This window comes from Mizuhopecten yessoensis, unplaced genomic scaffold (assembly GCF_002113885.1).
Source record: "Mizuhopecten yessoensis strain PY_sf001 unplaced genomic scaffold, ASM211388v2 scaffold4359, whole genome shotgun sequence".
NCBI classification, from domain to species: Eukaryota; Metazoa; Mollusca; class Bivalvia; order Pectinida; family Pectinidae; genus Mizuhopecten; species Mizuhopecten yessoensis.
In genome coordinates this window covers 1591753-1611879 of record NW_018405506.1, presented here as the reverse complement: position 1 = coordinate 1611879, position 20127 = coordinate 1591753, and the positions used below count along the sequence as shown (strand labels likewise).

Below are 20127 nucleotides of genomic sequence, written 5' to 3'. Positions count from 1 at the left end.
GTATGAAAATATCTTTTAAAATACATAAATTATATCTTGAAAAATAAATAAAAACAATATCATTTATATACTGAACAAAAAAAGAAACGCACCATTAAATTAAATGTAGAAGAAAAGTCTGTGTGACGTTACTCGTGTCATCAGTAGTTACTCAAAGTGGGATACCCGCGAAAAACAAAATGACACTTCAGTACCTGGTGTGGGCACCTTTTGCACGAATCCCTGCACGGATTCTCCTATGCATTGAATTCATGAGAACATTTATTCACCTTAAGGGAATGTTGTTCCATTCTTGTGTTAATGCTGCGATCAACTTGGCGCGGCTAGTTGTGGGGTTTGACGTTTCCTAATACGCCTGTCCAGCTCATCCCACAGATGCTCAATGGGAGACATGTCGGGGCTATTATGGGGGCCATTCCAGAGGCTGAACGTTGTTTGCCGTGAGAAAATCACGACAGACTCTGGCAACATGCGGTCGAGCATTGTCTTGCTGGAAAATAAGGTTATGACGTCTGAGATGTGGAAGGACATCAGGTTGGAGGATCTGGTCTCTGTATCGAACGGCATTGAGGTTTTGATCCAGGACCACGGAGGGGGATTTTACTCCATGGGAGATGCCTCCCCAAACCATTACAGAAGCCCCACCGAATCTATCGCGTTCAACCACGCATGCGTCGGCAAAACGCTCACCGCGTCTGCGATATAACCTTTTTCTTCCGTCTGAGCGATACAGATAGAATCTAGACTCGTCAGTGAACATCACACGCCTCCATCGACGCATCCAAAACCTATTCGGGCCATGTCTGCGCATCCAGTCAAGACACACTTGCCGCCTCCGTGGTGTCAGAGGTGGCCCGACATAAGGTCGGTGCGCAATGATTCTCTCGGCACGCAAGCGGTTCCTGGCAGTTTGAGGACTAATGGGTCTGCCATGAGTACCTAAAGTATGCAACGCAGTCTCTACAGCAGTCTTGAATCTGTTGCGCAAGTGCGACAATCGAATCGCCCTGTCTTGTCGTGCGGTCGTTACACGCGGACGACCGCTCCTGGGACGATCGGAAACTAACCCAGTAGCACGGAAACGTGTACAGAGACAGTTAATTGTACCTGGGCCAACACCAAACTGCCGTGCGACAGCAGTTTGGCTATGACCATCCATCAACATCGCAATTGTTCTACCCCTCTGAATTTGCGTAAAGCGTGGCATCTCAGTCAATGGCGAAATCAAAATGCCAACGTGGAAAATTAATGTGGCTGAACTTAGAGTATCCGTTGAGATTATTTGTTTGAAAAACTCCGGCTTGGCTTGATCACGCTGCGTGATTTGGACTAAAGAAGCTCATAAAGTCACACAATGACATCGCCACGCTTGGCTGATTTTAGGGTAGATTGTTGAGAAGGGAGATCGTTCTTGATGTAATACCTAACCAACTATTCCATTATTTCCTTACAGCTAAAGTGTACTGCAGGGGGGCTTTAAAATCCTATATAATTGGATTTAAAAATAATAATTAATAATTAGAGGTACTTATATACCGCTTTCTCACAACCTAGTTCGTAGGTCGTCTCAAAGTGGTTTACAAATTATTATCTGTGGTTATAAGACCCTTGCAACCAGCCAATATCTTTCTCAACTCCCTTGGGAGCATACAGCCGGTGCTGCCATTTCGGCGCTCACAGCTAACATTCAACAATTCTAGCACTGCCCAAGCACGTACTCATTTTCAGCTGAGTAGACTGAAATGGGGATAGTACGTTGTTTTTCGTGTCTATACTGGCGATTAGAACATGAAATTTGGTTCAAACTCTCGACCTATCGGTCTCAAGTTCAAACCAAATTTCATGTTCTAATCGCCAGTATAGACACGATAAAAAACAACGTACTATCCCCTTATTCGCTCACGACGAGCTTCTCTAAATGTTTATAGATTTTTTTTTATGTCGTGTTGTGTAGAATTACCATATAGCAAATATTATAATTGTGTGTAGCACAAAGGTAGTAATGTTTATTGCAAATACAGATACTCATTATCATGATATCTCTATTTTTGTACTTGTATCGATGATATGGTACATATTTTTATGTAACTTTTCGCCTTGACTATATTATAACTCATTATAACTTGTGTCTTTTCTTACCACTGAGTGTCTTGTAACGTTATAATAATGATACATGTATATGCTACCATTTAAGCATCATCTTGTTGCGCAAGTGACACTTTTTTATGTTCAGAGTTAACTACCCTGTAGCGTTAGATTTTACAGAAACAACAACTTTCTAGTTAACAAGTTTGTTTAGAACGTAATAAGAGGATACTTTATTTGGTTCATGATTCTTTCTCAAGTTATCTATTGCCTTCCGGCTCACCTACCTGAACTCCTTTACAATATACTGACTTGGAGGCACCAGTTACGTGCATTATGTGACGGTTTTAGCACTTTCCTGTTATTTAGAAAGACCGGTAACAAATTGGTGTGTTCATTTTACAGAACATCATACAGTGATAGAAATGTGAAATGATGCATTTTCAAAAGCAAAATTTCAGTTACTGTTTTTACTTACTTTAGACTCTGTCTTAGACCACTCTATGCTGTATGTTGCATGGAACACAAACAACTAACGTACTAATTTTTCTTTATTAAACTTTATTTGTTTTTCATATTTTTCGCTATGAACAATTAAAACAATACACTCTAAAAACATGATGTCATGGGGATAATGAAGAAGATGACGGTGACGACTACGATGATGAGGAGGAGGAGGAGGAGGAGGAGGAGGAGGAGGAGGAGNACTAAAGCTAATGTAATTGATGGAGTCGATTCCTCGAAACTTCATTTGATTTCCATTTTTGCACCTGTTAACGAACGCATTTGGCATTATCTCATACTTGAGCAATTTTATTATTCTGACCCCAAGAAAAGCTGAAGAGATTTTAATAATTGGAGTGTATCCCAATTAACTGAATACAATGAAACAGAATCAACTCCAACACATTTTTCTGACTTAACAATCAGCAGCATGTCTTATGGACATGTCATGTAAATACGAGGTCCATTCAAAATATTCTTGTTACCAAGCACGTCACGTACGAAGGGCAATACAAAAAATAGCACCTTGACAGACTGTAAAAGCATTTACAGAACAATGCACGTGCAAAATGTCGACATCATTAGACAAGAGTTGGTCAAGTTGTTCATTATTGAATTGTATGCACTCGTGACTAGTGGCTTCTTTATAATGCTTAAATAATTGATGTTCAGTATATATCATTGTAGTTCAACATCAATGTCAATATGTTAGTTTAGGTCAAAGTGGCATAACACAGGCAATATTAGCTTTAAAGAGCTATCATAACTGATTATACATATTACACAATGGCAAGGCATACCATAGCACAGATGCTGAATAACATGCAATAGTTATTTTACTCTGAGAGTGTAGCACTATTGTGTATTGTTATGATACAAAATTAGCTTTATATAAAACATATAAGCATAGTACATATGACAGATAGTTCAAGCCTACCAACATGCACCTATAAAGTGTCCATTCCAGAAAGGATGCTGACTGTTTTATGTTACTATAACAAAACCGGTAATACACTGATATTAGTGTCCGATCTACAAGTATATATAGCAAAATGATAACCAACAACGTTGTCTTGGTGATCAGATAATCACATGTCACGATAATACAATTGATTATATAATAGGATTCGATATCGATAATAACCCGATTCCATATTATGGAGAACCATGGTATGAAGAACAGCTTTAGATTAGGCATTGTTTTTCCTCATTCTTAGGCAGAAATGTTGTTTTGTCGAAGTATAAAACACAAATATGCATGTGATCTATTAGGAAGTATTCAATTTCTTTGTGGGATATCAACACTATTATCCTCACCAGTTTGTGTTGTGTTTCCCCGGCTGAAGACGTGAGAGTACTTGGATTTGACAAAATTACTAACACGACAGTTGTTGATGATGATTCAAAAGTCTTCCGGAATTTCTGGTCTTGATCTTTTTTGTTCTTTTGGAAGGATCTCCGCTTTAAGCTTTTTTGTTTATATTTTCCCGATTTCGACAACATAACACAATTTGTTTACCCTTCGGTACTCCCTTGTTTCTCTTCTAATCAGCTACTTCAAGATCCTGTATATAGGACAGACATGGGTAATCGCCGAGGTCAGGCGTCGACTCCAGGCCCATGATTGATAACGTAGGTTAATCATATTGATAACATCATACCCACTCTGAACTAGCTGGCGAATCGATGTGTTCGCATTGTTCTGTATTAGATGAAATATTTTGTTCCGAACTTGAGTAAGCATTGTTTATACACATGCTAACAGTATGATAATCGGGCGGCGGCTGTATACAGTTCTTTTCTATACATTCCTCGTAAGACGGTGGCAGTGCATCAAATGTGTCCCTTGTTTCGCTTCCGGATGGTGTGGACGTCTGGATTGTAGAACTGACACCGGAGGTCTGGATCTGGTTTGGCAAAGACGTCAATGTTGGTCCATCAACTACAGATAGCACAATGTCCATAATATATATAACTATCAAAACATGCATCAAATGTTTAAAAACAAACTTGTTATTTAGAAAGTCAGTTAACAGCAACCATATCAGTAGATTAATATGGGGTATCAGGTGATATAAAATGATACATCAGTTAAAAGAAAAGGTACAACGAAACATGGCAAATATGATTATGGGCTTAGAAGTTGACATTAAGACTTTCCAATATTCCATAGACATATATGGCAGGAAACTCGCATGAGTGGACTCTTGCAAACATACAATGATGCAAGGTAAAGCTATATACACTTGCATGCAAACATGATCAGTTACTATACTTCCCTTCCCACTGTGTATGTTTGATTCAAACTTATGTGTAAATAAACTGCACATGTATCAACAACTACAATGGTGGTCACTAAACAAACTACTACAATACGAGCAATGTATAAAAGATACTTAAAGATATATAAGCATTTGTCAGGTGACGACAATGATGAATTAGTTATCAAATAACTCGGGATGCAATAACAACCCAATACGTAGAGTACAGAAAAGAAGTGACAAGGACATCAAGAAGCTTACAGACGACCGGAGTAAAGAAAATAAAGTTAACCGATTGTACTGACCTGAGTTGACGTTTGTCTGAACGGTATAAGGCTGGTCGGTGTCCGAGTTTGGCAGCTGACGTCGTGCCATTTTACCACATATACATGCACATAAAACGATGAACATTATGCATGCGGCGATACTACCAAACATCAGACCTATGGTTGGCGGGTCCTCGTCTTTATCACTACAACACACATAGAACGACTTTAAATACGATTCAGAATATGTGTTTCATATGTCAATATATTCTAAAGGGGATTCTAAAATGCAATGAAAAACCTTTATTTTAATCCATTCACTATCCTTAATATTCACTATTTTTACAGATGGGAGTATCCACCTTGAGTTATATTTAAACAAAAACTAGAAATATTATAAACAGTTAGTTTGTGGTTGAAACCAAACTAAAAGCTGTGCTTCAAAAATAATATATTTAAGGAACATATTATAAAATTCAGCCAAAATAAATTTAAATATTTTTAGTTAAAAAGAGCTCGTTTCATTTGGACGGGGTCCTGTTATCAGAGTCCCATATTTATATAAGTTCGATTTCTCAGAAATGTAAATGGTACAAACACAGCGAAGCCAAGCTACCATACTTACGCATATTCAGATTTCACGCAGCAACTCCTGTCCATAAAATCACCACAGCAATAGTCTTCGCTGCTACACGACAAATAAGACTCTTCATACTCTCCGTTATTTTCATAATATCCAAACCTGCAGTGTTCGTCAACGCTGTCGTCATCTGAATGGAAAAAAATGTTCATTAACATCTTACATGGTAAGGCCAGACGTTGAATAATCTCCATGCTGCTCATTTAATGATGAGTAGTGTTATACCAAGATACATAATATTATTTATAATTTTCAGACATAACGAAATCAATATTATTTGGGCCGAATATTTTTTTTGTTCCTACTTTGCTCTATTTATATCCTTTTTTCAATGTAGATACATATATTTCAATTTCTGTTTATCTTTGTTAAGTGACATTAAGCCGAATTGTCTCTGATAACATAATGCGTCAATGATCAGCAGACAAAGGGCACATCACTCGAAGTTACATTAACTTGTACACTACAATTGACTTCTGATAAACATGCGGTGGGGACTCAAGCATGAATAAATTAATTAGAGTGCGTCCCTGCTTCATGTGATTTATCTGGTCCTGATGTCATACCATGAATACAGCGTTACATAGTTAAATAACAAATATTATTTTATATTAAACTTCCTTCAATACCAAAGTACGGGCCTCGTTCAGTTCATTCTCTCACAGAATGGACAGTTTGAGGCATTTCTCCTACTGAAAACATTTAATGCTTAAAACCCCTTTGTATCAATAGTGGATACCTTATTGTGTTAGAACAGACAGCTACTGAACAGTGTGCCGGTAATGAAGTCAACAGTGACCAGGCATTGGTGTGTTTGCAGCAGGAGCTATGGTCATTCGTGCATGAATGCATATTGTTAACTTATTGGACAGGTACAGGTCGGGTTACTATATTTGGAAATGCACATGCTTTTCAAGTCCATAAAATCCAGATATAGTGAATCCTGGGTATTTACTAGTCAGACCAAATGGGTCATTTGAAGTGAGAACATATGATTCTCAGGAGACGACGATATCACTTTCAACATCATTTTGGAAATCTTTTAATGTAAATACATGTTAATTAACAAGCCACATGTTGAACAGAGAACAAAGGTGACAGTTTACTAAAATGACACTTGAATCGATGAATCATGATTTTTTTTTTAGAAACATTTCTAATGCAGCGGAAAAATCAATTAATACCTCAAATATCACCTTAACCAACAGTGGCGGCAGTTCAATTTTGTCAGGAAATGTATATTGGATTAATTCTAAATCCAATCCTGTTGGATTTTTCCTGAAACAAAATTTGTGTTTTCTATATCATCAATATTCATATTTTGAAAAGATTATTGGATTACTGTATTTCTTCTTCAAGTAAGTTTTACAGCATCCTGTTGGATTAATTTAAAACTTTTCTCCTCAATAAAACTCAACAGTGATAGGGACAACTGGATTATTTCTGGATCAAATATAACCATCGTGTTTCAATGGATTATCTTTTATAGTTGATTTTTATTATATTTAAATGTACATATATATATAGTAAAGCCATCTGTTGTTAAAAAATTGTGAGTTTTTACTCAAAATTAATTTTTGTTGCCTATAACTGTCCATTATTAGGCCAGTAGCTGTCCATTATTAAACATAATAATGGACAGCTACGGCTTAATAATGGACAGTTTCAGGTACTTTAATGTACATTCTACTATACATGTATAATGTACGATGAGAACAAAGGATGATGTCATAACTGTGTTTTAATGATTGATAATATACCATATACCCATCATCACTATATTGCTTTTAGTATATTTTCGTAGATAATACATTATTGATTGATACTATACCATATATTCATCGTCACTATACTATAGATACTATTCCAATCACTGACACTTTACTTGTTATTTCTTTTCACTGTATTGTACCATATATCAAAACTATCTTGTATTGACACTATTAAATGGAATTATCTATTCAATAACACTACTACTGTAATACATAAAATGTGTGTTCACTATGTTATATGATATTATATGTATATAAAGCAGTACTTCTGTCAAAAATACATTAATCTTTTACGCTGATAAACACCGTCCCGCGACTGAAAGGTCAGTTGAGAATATTTGAGAAGAACTGGGCAGGACGAACTCGGTCACGTGTAGCTGAATACATCGGCAGGTAAATTTCAGATAAAAAAACCGAAATGTGTGCGTCATCAAAATGTTTGTCAATAGGGGAATGTGTACCTGTGAAGGATTCATGTGATATGCACAACATGGTTTGTTAAAAGTACTTGAATAGTTAGGCGATAGTCTAGCGAGGTCAGCTAGAGGACCAAGGTGAGAGGAAAACCAGGAGAGTTTGCATAGAGATAGGGGCCAAGGAAAGAAAACAGCTAGATAATTTGTAGATTATGTAAATCCGTTTTGATGTTGTGACCGGTTCTCTATAATCGGAGTGAATAAAACGGTACGACCCCTTGGCATGTATGAACAGATAACGAGTTTCTGTATGGCCATGTATATAATTCCAGAATTAATAACTTTCATATTGTTGCCATAACGAAGAACATCTAAAGTTTAAAATGTGTCGTTGGGTTATTATCATATGATTTATGTGAGTATATTTATGCATGATTTTTAATAAAAAAAATGATAGTATGTGATTTATGTGAATATACTTATACGTGGTTTTTTATGAAAAATAATAATTAGAATGTGATTTATGAAAATGTATTGATAAGTTCATGACTGGAAGTAAATATTTGGATAGGTATACGATTTCGGTAAATATATATATATACATATAATTAATGTTCGCATGATCCTAAATACAGGATTTGTGTAAAAAGTAAATCAGTGACACAGTTATGTAAACACGTTGCTTAGAACATTGTAGGGGATTAATGCATTTACTTATTATATGTAAATTTATGAATACTTTACAAGAACACGATTTATGTAAATATGTTGATAAGTATTCTTTGTATACAATACTATATGATATAGTTTTAAATAAACAGTAGTGTAAATGCACTTAATAGATACATTGTTTGTACTTATGCATTTATTTTTAGACCGTTTTAAATTACGCAACAGAAATAACAATTGCAGTACTTATATATAAATGCAAATGACGGAGATCCCATAGAGGACAAACTGTTTCAAATTACGTACAACTAAAACGATACTTAGAAAGTATATTTCAACAGGTTCATTTATGTTTTGAGATATACTTTCTTCAGCAGATGGTAAAATTCGAAAACGAAACTTCACTTATTTTAAAAAGTTATGTTTGTTGCATTAATTGTCTTCATATATCAGTGTGTGTGATGTCAATGTTCCAAAAGACAATAGTAAGGTCAACTGTTTAGCTGTATATTTTACCAGTTATATAATACGTCATCTTGATTTTCACTAATTGTCTAGGATTGCTTCTACGTTAAGGAAACCAAATACAAACTATTAAGACCAAGCTGTTCAGCAGTGATTTTTACGAGGTCTTGAGTTGATATTATACCACTACAAAATGTTACCTGATTTGTACTTGTAGTGGAGTTTATTACTCTTAATGCCTACACAAATACACACGTACATACAGAAACAGTTAACAGTCTTACCTGCTGTAGTCTGTCCTGTAAAGCTGTAAAGGAGTACGGCCAGTGGTATCATCATATCGTCTTGTTATATCACACCACAATCAATGAAACAGTTCGAAATACCACACAATATAAACAGAGACACATTAGCGGTATTTCGTAAATCAAAAGTTAATTCTCATTGAAGCATGACGGCTGTGGGTTAACATATAGTAGATAGAGATAGCGTAGCGATGATGAATCGTCTACAGCCTTGCACGGCAATTCCTTACCTATTACCTGGAACAGCTACACTCCCTAAAGGCGTTTACAAGTGACTGGAATCATAATGCTGACATCACCAAGTCGGATTGGGGAAAGCCTTACACTTCAGTCTTCTTAGTAACTTAATTATATCTTGTAAACATACAAAAGTGATAGACATTTTAATATTGACGTCAACAATTAAAAGTTTGATCTATATACACCAGTATTGTTCACTATACATATGGTATAGGATAGGATATCTTTACTATTAATGCCATATACATGTCCTTATATCAAATCTAATCTTTGTATTTGTTTATATTTTAAATGCTCATCAATTACATCGGATACCAGTACCATGTAAACGGGATAAACACTGATATTTCTCAGGGGTGTTGCTCGCTGCAATAATACATTATTATATTGAATGTGAAGGTCCACATGTTAATATAACCACGTTGCATTGTCTGGTGTAATCTATTATGTATTTCTGGTGAAGTTTACAACTTCTGGTCGGAGTTTTATTTGTGTTTTGTGAGCAACGATATTCTTATATGATATGATATAGATGTAGTTATTATGTAATGAAGCGGCGAATCATAGATTGCCAAGCATCACACAGCATAACATAAATATTAAATAGCTCTCCGCAAAACCTCTCAGATTCACCAGAAAACGAAATCAATTTCAGCATCTTCGATGAGGTCACATTGTTTTTTTGTAATGTAGGCACAAGATCTACAATATTTAATCATCATTTATTTATATATTATCCTACATGAATATATTTGCTTACAAAACACAAATAAACTGATATAGTATATAACATATTGCACAGTTATTAAATACATGCAGAGTGTTTTTGGACACGAGCCTTAGGCCACATACCATTTTGTACGTCAATTTGGCTTAGACCTTGGGAACTATGTAATAATTAACAGACTTGCATTAATCTCAAATTATAAATCTTTTTACAAAGTTGTCATTGAAACCTTTCACAGCAAGTCACCTTTTTGCTCTACACTTCTCTTTTTATTGTTCGATTTTCTTTGTATTATAGGATATTAAAAACTCCACATGCTGTAAACTATAGCATGATCAAAAAGAAACAGGAACATTTGGACCTCAGCCACTTGTTTCAAAGTGCAATGCATAACAGAGACTTGTTCAGATTACATCAGACGACAACTGGTGTGACCATGACTTGTTCTATAAAATAAAAATATTGTCAACGAGAAATCTATTGTCGCCAATGAATAATGATTTTGTGTTCAATATCTAATTTTAATTCTTTTGCAAACGCTGTATTAAGTAGGTATTGGAATACTTGAAATTCATCATGAGGTTGGTTAAAAGAAGTTAAGTTTGAATGATATTCATATATATGTTATTGGCTCTTGAAATGTGTGTTATCTTTCTGAATTATTATTATAAATGGCTCATTTATTTATTTATTATGAGAAATTTGCTAATGACATATATTTAGTACTGTTTTATTGTTTTGTGTAGTAATAATTCAAAACGATGCACATTTGTAAATAATACACATACGATTTAATCGATTTGGAGATATATGTAACACACATTCTGCGACGTTTTGTTTATGAATTGGTTAACCTTCGAACGAACTTAGGTATCATCTTCTTCGGGACGTCATGGATGGTGCTATATCTCTACATTTAAAGAATGACCACATAACCTTTTTATTTTGTTTCTCTACTTGATAAGGCCCCTTATTCTGCTTTTCATTTTGTCCTTTTGTTCAGTGACAATCACATCTGTTGAGCCACGAATGTCTGATGAAGGTAAATGAGTACATATCGTTCCAGCCATTGAAACGTGACACATAAACATTTCACTGGTTGAGCAATATATGAACATGTACACAATCTGTATTTACCTAACCGGGGGGAAATCTTTCGAAAGAAGGGCTGTACTTTTGTCTCGAACATGTTACATAATTATGCTTATTCATTAACTTAACTAGTTTCCATATACATTGTTGCATTTAGGTAATATGAGGAGGTTGTGTACAAAATACAGCAATATCCAATTCATCTGAATCCGATTCAGTTGTATAGCAAATTTAATTATATAACTAGAGTAGTTGGGTCGTTTGGCATTAGTTTTTGCTTAATATGTGTAAAAAATAGTAGTTCGTTCCAGATATATCTATTAATAACTCACTGAATGCTCTTCTAATCCAGACATATTGTTAGTTCGATTTGCATGAAGCGTTTCGATAAACAAGCAAAAAACAAAAAAAAGGAAGCTGACATTTTTATTTAATTCTTAGTATGCATCACATGTGATTCCTTTCCAAATAAAATGACAAAGTTCCTAGATGATGACAAATAGCAATGGTACCCGTACACTTCGCAATAGTAACATACTCATTCCTGAATATTGCATGAAGATTGATTAAAAATAGAAATCAGAAATGAAGTCGCTTGTGCGATCTCAAATATTGTTTGTTATCTATAGCAACAGTGATCTATTTACTTTGCCGTAGTTCCATAAAATGCGAATGCCGTAAGGCCCGCTTTCATGTAAAGAGTGGATATAACGCCACACCAATGTTTCTGCCTTCTAAAGTCAGAACGCAGTTACTGACGTCAAACAGGTCCCTAAAAAAGGTTTGTCCAATCAGATCATGAAACTTGTTATCCAAACTCATATCCAATAGGCTTCATATTCAAACAAATTCCATGACAACATTTCCATAAAATTCCGAACTATCCTGTCTAAATGTGATATTAGATCGAATGCAAAATCCTATACTGATTTTAACCTAACAAAATCAAAACAATTTCAATTTAGACTGATGCTGCAATGCATTTTTAACCCTGGACTGGAATAATGTCTTCCATGATCATTGAATCCCATCCACGGCTCTTCAGGACTTAAATCATCCCACAGTATGCAGTTACAATTGGTCATTCCTTCGACATGACATATGTATATGATATTTTCTGTGTCTTACTTAAACATTACAGACAACATGTTTCACGACAAATATTGTATTCTATAGAATTCAGCATGCTCCGCTGATAGCTGTCCTCGTTTTACCTTTAAGCGATTTGTGGACACTTTTATTTTGCGGTAGATTGCGAAGGATTCACCATTGTCAGTAAAGGGATAATAAATTAAGCTCTTATAAAGACAATGTTTCCTCTTGGTTATCTATGCTGTACATCATTCAATGATATCCCCTTCTCGAACCAGAGTCTGGTCATCCTCCATGCTCCATTGAATCCATTTTAGCTCGTTGTCTCAGCAGCAACATCCACGACAATGGTTTGGTGACAGAAGCAGTATCTTCTACACCAGGACATGTGATCATCTATCATTGGCATGTCAGTAGATTGCTTCTGGATAATCCTTGTTTTCAAACTAAGGATACCCATGTTGGTTAAGGTTTGTTGGAGATGGTGCAAGCATATTTTACATTTCACTATGACTCTGCTTGAATTCGCATCGCAATTGTCGTGGAATATAAAATCTTAAATTATGAACCCCTCTGTCCTTTAAAACGTACCTATCTCCTTCGCTGTTACAGTAGCGTTTTCTATTCTAAGACATCACTGCGGTGCTTACAGAGGCACTGGCCCATGACATAGACAAAAGTCTGTCCGTATCCACCGTTTCCAGTGCTCTCAAGGATTCTCTTTGGATTCGTATCACATATATTTGTTTATATCATATTGAAAATCCGGGTTCAATATTTATTCAATTATAAGTTACTAATACTAATTCGAAATCAACGTAAACGCGTACTGTGATGCTAGGATAAGTAAATATTTTAGAAATGTTTCACACTTAATAGGATGGCGTTAACTTGTCAACATGGTCAAGCTCTATTGTTTTTACTAACAAAGGTTATCTACATGTAGTATTCACGTGTAATGCAGCCAACGAAAGTGCTTGTCGTGATAACTTGTAATGAGTTACAATATTCTTCTTAACTATTAAACAAATGTATGTGTGTCATAAAAACGATACTGAAGTACGATGCTTACGTTGATAGTTATACACTAGTTAAATGGTGACTCTATTGTTGACAACTGCCTACGACAAGTCACGTCCTTTTGCTGTTTTACCTTGCATTTCCCCGCAGGCTATACAATGTATAACACTTGGCTGTGTGTAATTACACAGAACATGACGTAGAGTGACTATGTTAATCACCAACACTCTATAAATATAGCCTAAAGGGATCCCCATACAGTTTGTATGTAAAATCAACGACGTTATATATAGCCTTGGGGTCCCCGTGACATTTTGGTTTTAAGTTAAGACGACATGACATGTTATTGAAAGTTAAAACTTAAACTTGGTTCTCACGTAAACACAAGTGATCGACAGGGTGACACATTGTAAGCTATTAGCTAACTTAGTCTAAAGGACAAACAAAACGTATGTAGTGATCGATGCATTATCCATCGTTCATCTAATAACAATTTCTTCAAACGACCTCTTCCAATGAGCTGCTGATTGAAACTTCATAAAACTTAACTGGAAATATCCTTTGGTGGTGGAAATTTAATTTACATCATACAAATAAAGAGATTGACCATCCAGTGGTTATTTCTCCTGAAACTCTCTGACGGATTTCAATCATGTTTGATCGGAAGTATACGCAGATTGTGATGGATAAAAAATGTAAAGAAGTGTTTGCGTAGGAGGAGGGGTGCTGACCCTCCGGGGGCTGAGAAAAGGAAACTAAAATCAGATATTTAGCCATGCCATTGATTAAAGTGACGTATCATTTAGATCTATATGATAAGTGTTTACAATATATGGTTGGAAGTATAATCAGGTAGTGATTATTAAATGTGCAAACGGTGGGGCTGAACGCATGGGGACTGTTGCAGAGGCTTAAAAGGATGATAACACGGTAATGGTGGAGATGCCAATAGCATAACCATATACCTGCTTGCTTGGCATGAAAAGATGAAGAAAAGCACGCTACAAATATTGCCTCCAGGGTCCGGCCCAATTCTTCAGGACTTAGTCATTTGATCCTATATTTATCATGGTAACGTTTAAGACACTTCCATATAGCCACATCTACCATTGCTTGGCAAATGAGCTACCATGATTGCCCCCGGATCCAGTTTACACTTGGGAAATTAGTCCTTGAGCCGGAATTTGGAAGAGGAATAGCTGCCCACAAAATAGCCATATTTACTCACTTGGCTTGGAGAAAACAGGATGAGCATTTTAATTTGGCCCTGCCCCCGGGGACTTAGTCCAATAGTCAAAATATGTTAACAATTGAGTTCCTCATCTTATACCTAGAGCCACATTTATAAGTTACTGATTTCAGTAAATTTGGTGAATCCTTGGTCCGTATGACCTGGCAATAGGTTGTGTAAAGGGAGAGTGTAGCCTACTTGGCAGCTAGGCCCAACAGGAGTAGGGTATACTAAGCGTTTGGACCAACTCCTCCTAACAGTCTTATCATATTTCAACCTTGTTTGCTATAAAACATCATTGGTACCAGAGTTCAAGTGTTATACAAAGCAAGGGGGTTGTCTTCGTTGAATAAAGATAAAATCAATTTTGTTCACTTGGTTTCGGTGATCGGTTGAAACCCTTTCGAAAGAGTATGACTGCACTCCATGGCAGCCGATCTTTTGGCAATCAGCTTTAGATATTCAACTTAAAGATGACACAGGGCTTTCCATACCGGATCCGTACTTTTGTTGATATACCTTATCTCTGAGGCTGGAGTACGACGTATTCATTACAAGTATCAACAAGGCATCACAAGTAATACACATCTCCTCGTATTCACACATTGTGACATATATAAGAGGAAATGAAGTCACTAGAGCGATTCCATAGTGTTTTAAAAAGCTAGTAAAAGTGACCTTGACCTTTAACGCAGTAACCTGAAACGCGAACTTTTTCAAGGCACTCCCATACCAAACACGTGTATTAAGTTTCATGAAATCCTGGTGAGGAATGAAGTCGATAGAGAGATGACAACGTTTTTGGTTAAAATACTATAAGTGACCTTGACCTTGAACATAGAAACTGGAAACGCAAAATTGTCCAAGGCATTGCCGTACCAAACACTTGCATGAAGTTTCATGAAATTCCGTTCAGTAATGAAGTTACAAAGTGGGTTTTTTTTCTAAAAATAGTAACAGTGACCTTGACGTGGAAAATCGAAACCCGAAACGCGAACTTGTTCAATTATCATACCAAATATTTGTATCAAGTTTCATGAAATTTCGTTGAGGAATGAAGTCGGTAGAGCGATGACAAGGTTTTTTTTCTGAAAATAGTAACAGTGACCTTGACCTTCAACGTACAAACCAGAACTTGTTCAAGGTATTGTCATACTACACACTTTCGTTGAGGATTGTAGTTGCTAGAGCGATGACAAAGAGTGTAACATACGTACGTACATACGGGCGGAATCCTATATACCCTCGAACTTTCGTTGCGAGGGGATAATAACTCCCGATATATTATCTAATAGATATGCTCTCATAATGGTCGTGTGTATGTTGTTAATCTATGGGTTACTGATGACCTCTGGTACTGGCGGGCTGCTGAAGTGAAGTTGAAAAAGTCTTCTCAATTGTCAAGCCAGATTTCAGATGTTCGAAATTATAACATGATGATTTATAGCTCCTACAAATGGTGACAATATGTATGCAAGAGGTCAGGATAGATGGTAATACATCGACCCGTTGTAATTCACTATTGAGCGTGTGATGGCTTACCCGGTTTGTGAATCCTTAGTGTGCAATATAATCTTGAAAAGTTTTTGTGTAGAAGTATTTGTTTTGTCGATCAGTAATGAGACAGCTTTCTCCGATCGTGGTCTAAACATTTCATATTTCTGTTTAATGCGTGAGGTAGGGTCTTTTCTAGGATCTTCGTACAGTACTTTTGTAACCCTACCCATTTCTGCTGGCAAAATACGACCGAGCTATCGTTTTTTGTGCTCCCGAAATCTTTGCTTTTCTTTTTCGCCAGCTTTAATGTTGATGGTTAAGCACTTTTTTACAATTCCTATTCCTATGACCTCCGACCGTGGCGACTCAAAATAAAAGACTCTTAATACTCAGATTCAAGGAAAAGGACTCGTTCAGTTGTTACAATGAAATCCTCTGTTGACATTTCCTTAAGCGATAATTGAGCTACTTTCCCCAACACACAGTTTATATTAACGGAGATTATGACCCACTTTTTAACTCGGGTGCCTGATAGATTATTCTGAATTTCTTAATGTTTTTGATTTTCCAGTTTATGCATTTATTTGCTCTCAGTTGACTTTGTTTTGATTGGCAAGTGCAATCTAACAGTTATATTGAAATATTCAATCCTTTGAAAACTAGCAGAAAAAAATACAATTTCAACAATAACTAACAATCAAATCACCAGACGACTGCAGAAGTGAAATTTATTGTTTGTTTAAATAAAACACCTTCTCTGAACTTTCACAAATAAAATTTATCAAGCAGCAATGTGTTTTATTCTTTCCTGCAGAGAAAATAGCGCCAGAAATCAGAAACAAAACACCTTTTCTCTTCAGCATAAACCATTCTATACATAGTATACTCCATAACAAGAGGGCATGAGGACCTGTATCGGTCCCCTGGATATTCAAACAATCATTACAAAATATTCTCATTGAAAGAAATACGTTCTTCGCAGCAATTTGGAAGATCCATGGATCGATAGTATTTGATTTGTTCAGCCCCTTATAATGGAGCTTACATCTTAAAACCCTGTCCAGAAGTAACAGCAGTGTCTTCATTTGGAATTTGATAAAGACCTTTCAAGGAAAACTTCTGTGAAATTGCCAGTATGGAAGTTGACATCTGTGACATTGACAGTAAGGGAGTTGACATCTGTGGCATTGCCAGTATGGGAGTTGGAATATGTGACATTGTGAGTAAGGGAGTTGACATCTGTGATATTGACAGTATGTTAGTTGACATCTGTGACATTGTGAGTAAGGGAGTTGACATCTGTGATATTGACAGTATGGGAGTTGACATCTTTGACACTGACAGTATGGGAGTTGACATCTGTGACATTGACAGTAAGGGAGGTGACATCTGTGACAATGACAGTGTGGGAGATGACATCTATGACATTGACAGTAAGGGAGTTGACATCTGTGACAATGACAGTGTGGGAGATGACATCTATGTCATTGACAGTAAGGGAGTTGACATTTGTGACATTGATAGTATGGGAGTTGACATCTGTGATATTGACAGTAAGGGAGTTAACATCTGACATTGACAGTAAGGGAGTTGACATCTGTGACAATGACAGTGTGGGAGATGACATCTATGACATTGACAGTAAGGGAGTTGACATCTGTTACATTGACAGTATGTGATTTGACATCTGTGACATTGACAGGAAGGGAGTTGACATCTGTGACACTGACAGTAAGGGAGTTGACATCTGTCACATTGATAGTATGGGAGTTGACATCTGTGACAGTGACAGTAAGGGAGTTGACATCTGTGACATTGACAGTATGGGAGTTGACATATATGACATTGACAGTATGGGAGTTGACATCTGTGACACTGAAAGTGTGGGAGATGACATATATGACATTGACAGTAAGGGAGTTGCCATCTGTGACACTGACAGTAAGGGAGTTGACATCTGGGACATTGATAGTATGGGAGTTGACATCTGTGACAATGACAGTGTGGGAGTTGACATCTATGACATTGACAGTAAGGGAGTTGACATTTGTGAGATTGATAGTATGGGAGTTGACATCTGTGACATTGACATTAAGGGAGTTGACATCTGTGACATTGATAGTAAGGGAGTTGACATCTGTGATATTGACAGTATGGGGGTTGACATCTTTGACACTGACAGTATGGGAGTTGACATCTGTGATATTGACAGTAAGGGAGTTAACATCTGACATTGACAGTAAGGGAGTTGACATCTGTGACAATGACAGTGTGGGAGTTGACATCTATGACATTGACAGTAAGGGAGTTGACATCTGTTACATTGACAGTATGTGATTTGACATCTGTGACATTGACAGGAAGGGAGTTGACATCTGTGACATTGATAGTAAGGGAGTTGACATCTGTGATATTGACAGTAAGGGAGTTGACATCTGACATTGACAGTAAGGGAGTTGACATCTGTTACATTGACAGTATGTGATTTGACATCTGTGACATTGACAGGAAGGGAGTTGACATCTGTGACACTGACAGTAAGGGAGTTGACATCTGTCACATTGATAGTATGGGAGTTGACATCTGTGACATTGACAGCAAGGGAGTTGACATCTGTGACATTGACAGTAAAGGAGTTGACATCTGTGACATTGACAGGAAGGGAGTTGACATCTGTGACATTGATAGTAAGGGAGTTGACATCTGTGATATTGACAGTATGTTAGTTGACATCTGTGACATTGTGAGTAAGGGAGTTGTCATCTGTGATATTGACAGTATGGGAGTTGACATCTTTGACAGGGACAGTATGGGAGTTGACATCTGTGACATTGATAGTATGGGATTTGACATCTGTGACACTGACAGTGTGGGAGATGTCATCTGTGACACTGACAGTAAGGGAGTTGACATCTGTGGCATTGATAGTATGGGAGTTGACATCTGTGACACTGACAGTGTGGGAGATGACATATATGACATTGACAGTAAGGGAGTTGACATCTGTGACACTGACAGTAAGGGAGTTGCCATCTGTGACATTGACAGAATGGGAGTTGACATCCGTGACATTGACAGTATGGGAGATGACATCTGTGACACTGACAGTGTGGGAGATGACATCTATGACATTGACAGTATGGGAGATGACATCTATGACATTGACAGTATGGGAGATGACATTTATGACATTGACAGTAAGGGAGTAGACATCTGTGTCACTGACAGTAAGGGAGTTGACATCTGTGACATTGATAGTATGGGAGTTGACACCTGTGACACTGACAGTGTGGGAGATCACATCTGTGAAACTGAAAGTGTGGGAGATGACATCTGTGACACTGATAGTAAGGGAGTTGACATCTGTGACACTGACAGTAAGGGAGTTGACATCTGTGACATTGACAGTATGATAGTTAACATCTGTGACATTGACAGTATGGGAGTTGACATCTGTGACATTGACAGTATGGTAGCTGAAATATATAACATTGCCAGTAAGGGAGTTGACATCTGTGACATTGACAGTATGGGAGTTGACATATATGCATCGACAGTAAGGGAGTTGACATCTGTGACACTGACAGTAAGGGAGTTGACATCTGTGAGACTGGCAGTATGGGAGTTGACATCTGGGACACTGACAGTAATGGAGTTGACATCCGTGACATTTACAGTAAAGGAGTTGATATCTGTGACATTGACAGTAAAGGAGTTGACATATATGCATCGACAGGATGGGAGTTGACCTTTATGACATTGGCAGTATGGGAGTTGACTTATGACATTGACAGGTATGGGAGTTGACATCTGTGACACTGACAGAAAGGGAGTTGACATCTGTG

At 36.9% G+C, this 20127-nt stretch overlaps 1 protein-coding gene across 2 annotated transcripts; it reads right to left on the bottom strand.

Annotated features, from left to right (window-relative positions):
* Positions 1–4057: 4057 nt before the first annotated feature.
* Positions 4058–9634, bottom strand: LOC110448867. Of its 2 annotated transcripts, none has more exons than XM_021495343.1 (4): positions 9363–9634; positions 5742–5886; positions 5156–5322; positions 4058–4531 (listed from the first exon to the last, which is right to left on the bottom strand). In XM_021495343.1, exons 1-4 carry the CDS (start codon positions 9415–9417, stop codon positions 4245–4247), a joined length of 654 nt encoding a protein of 217 aa, XP_021351018.1. In that variant the 5' UTR covers positions 9418–9634; the 3' UTR covers positions 4058–4244. The 2 variants fall into 2 exon arrangements, with proteins under 2 accessions (XP_021351018.1, XP_021351019.1); XM_021495344.1 differs by having other exon boundaries at positions 4058–4496.
* Between the last annotated feature and the right edge of the window lie 10493 nt (positions 9635–20127).

What these genes read in the sequence shown, in the direction of transcription:
- LOC110448867 (XM_021495343.1), bottom strand. Translation starts at nt 9,417, where the DNA reads ATGATGATACCACTGGCCGTACTCCTTTACAGCTTTACAGGACAGACT. An exon ending in TACAGGACAGACTACAGCAG is followed by an intron (nt 5,887 to 9,362) that starts GTAAGACTGTTA and finishes TTTTCCATTCAG; the next exon opens with ATGACGACAGCGTTGACGAA. An exon ending in TGCGTGAAATCTGAATATGC is followed by an intron (nt 5,323 to 5,741) that starts GTAAGTATGGTA and finishes TGTGTGTTGTAG; the next exon opens with TGATAAAGACGAGGACCCGC.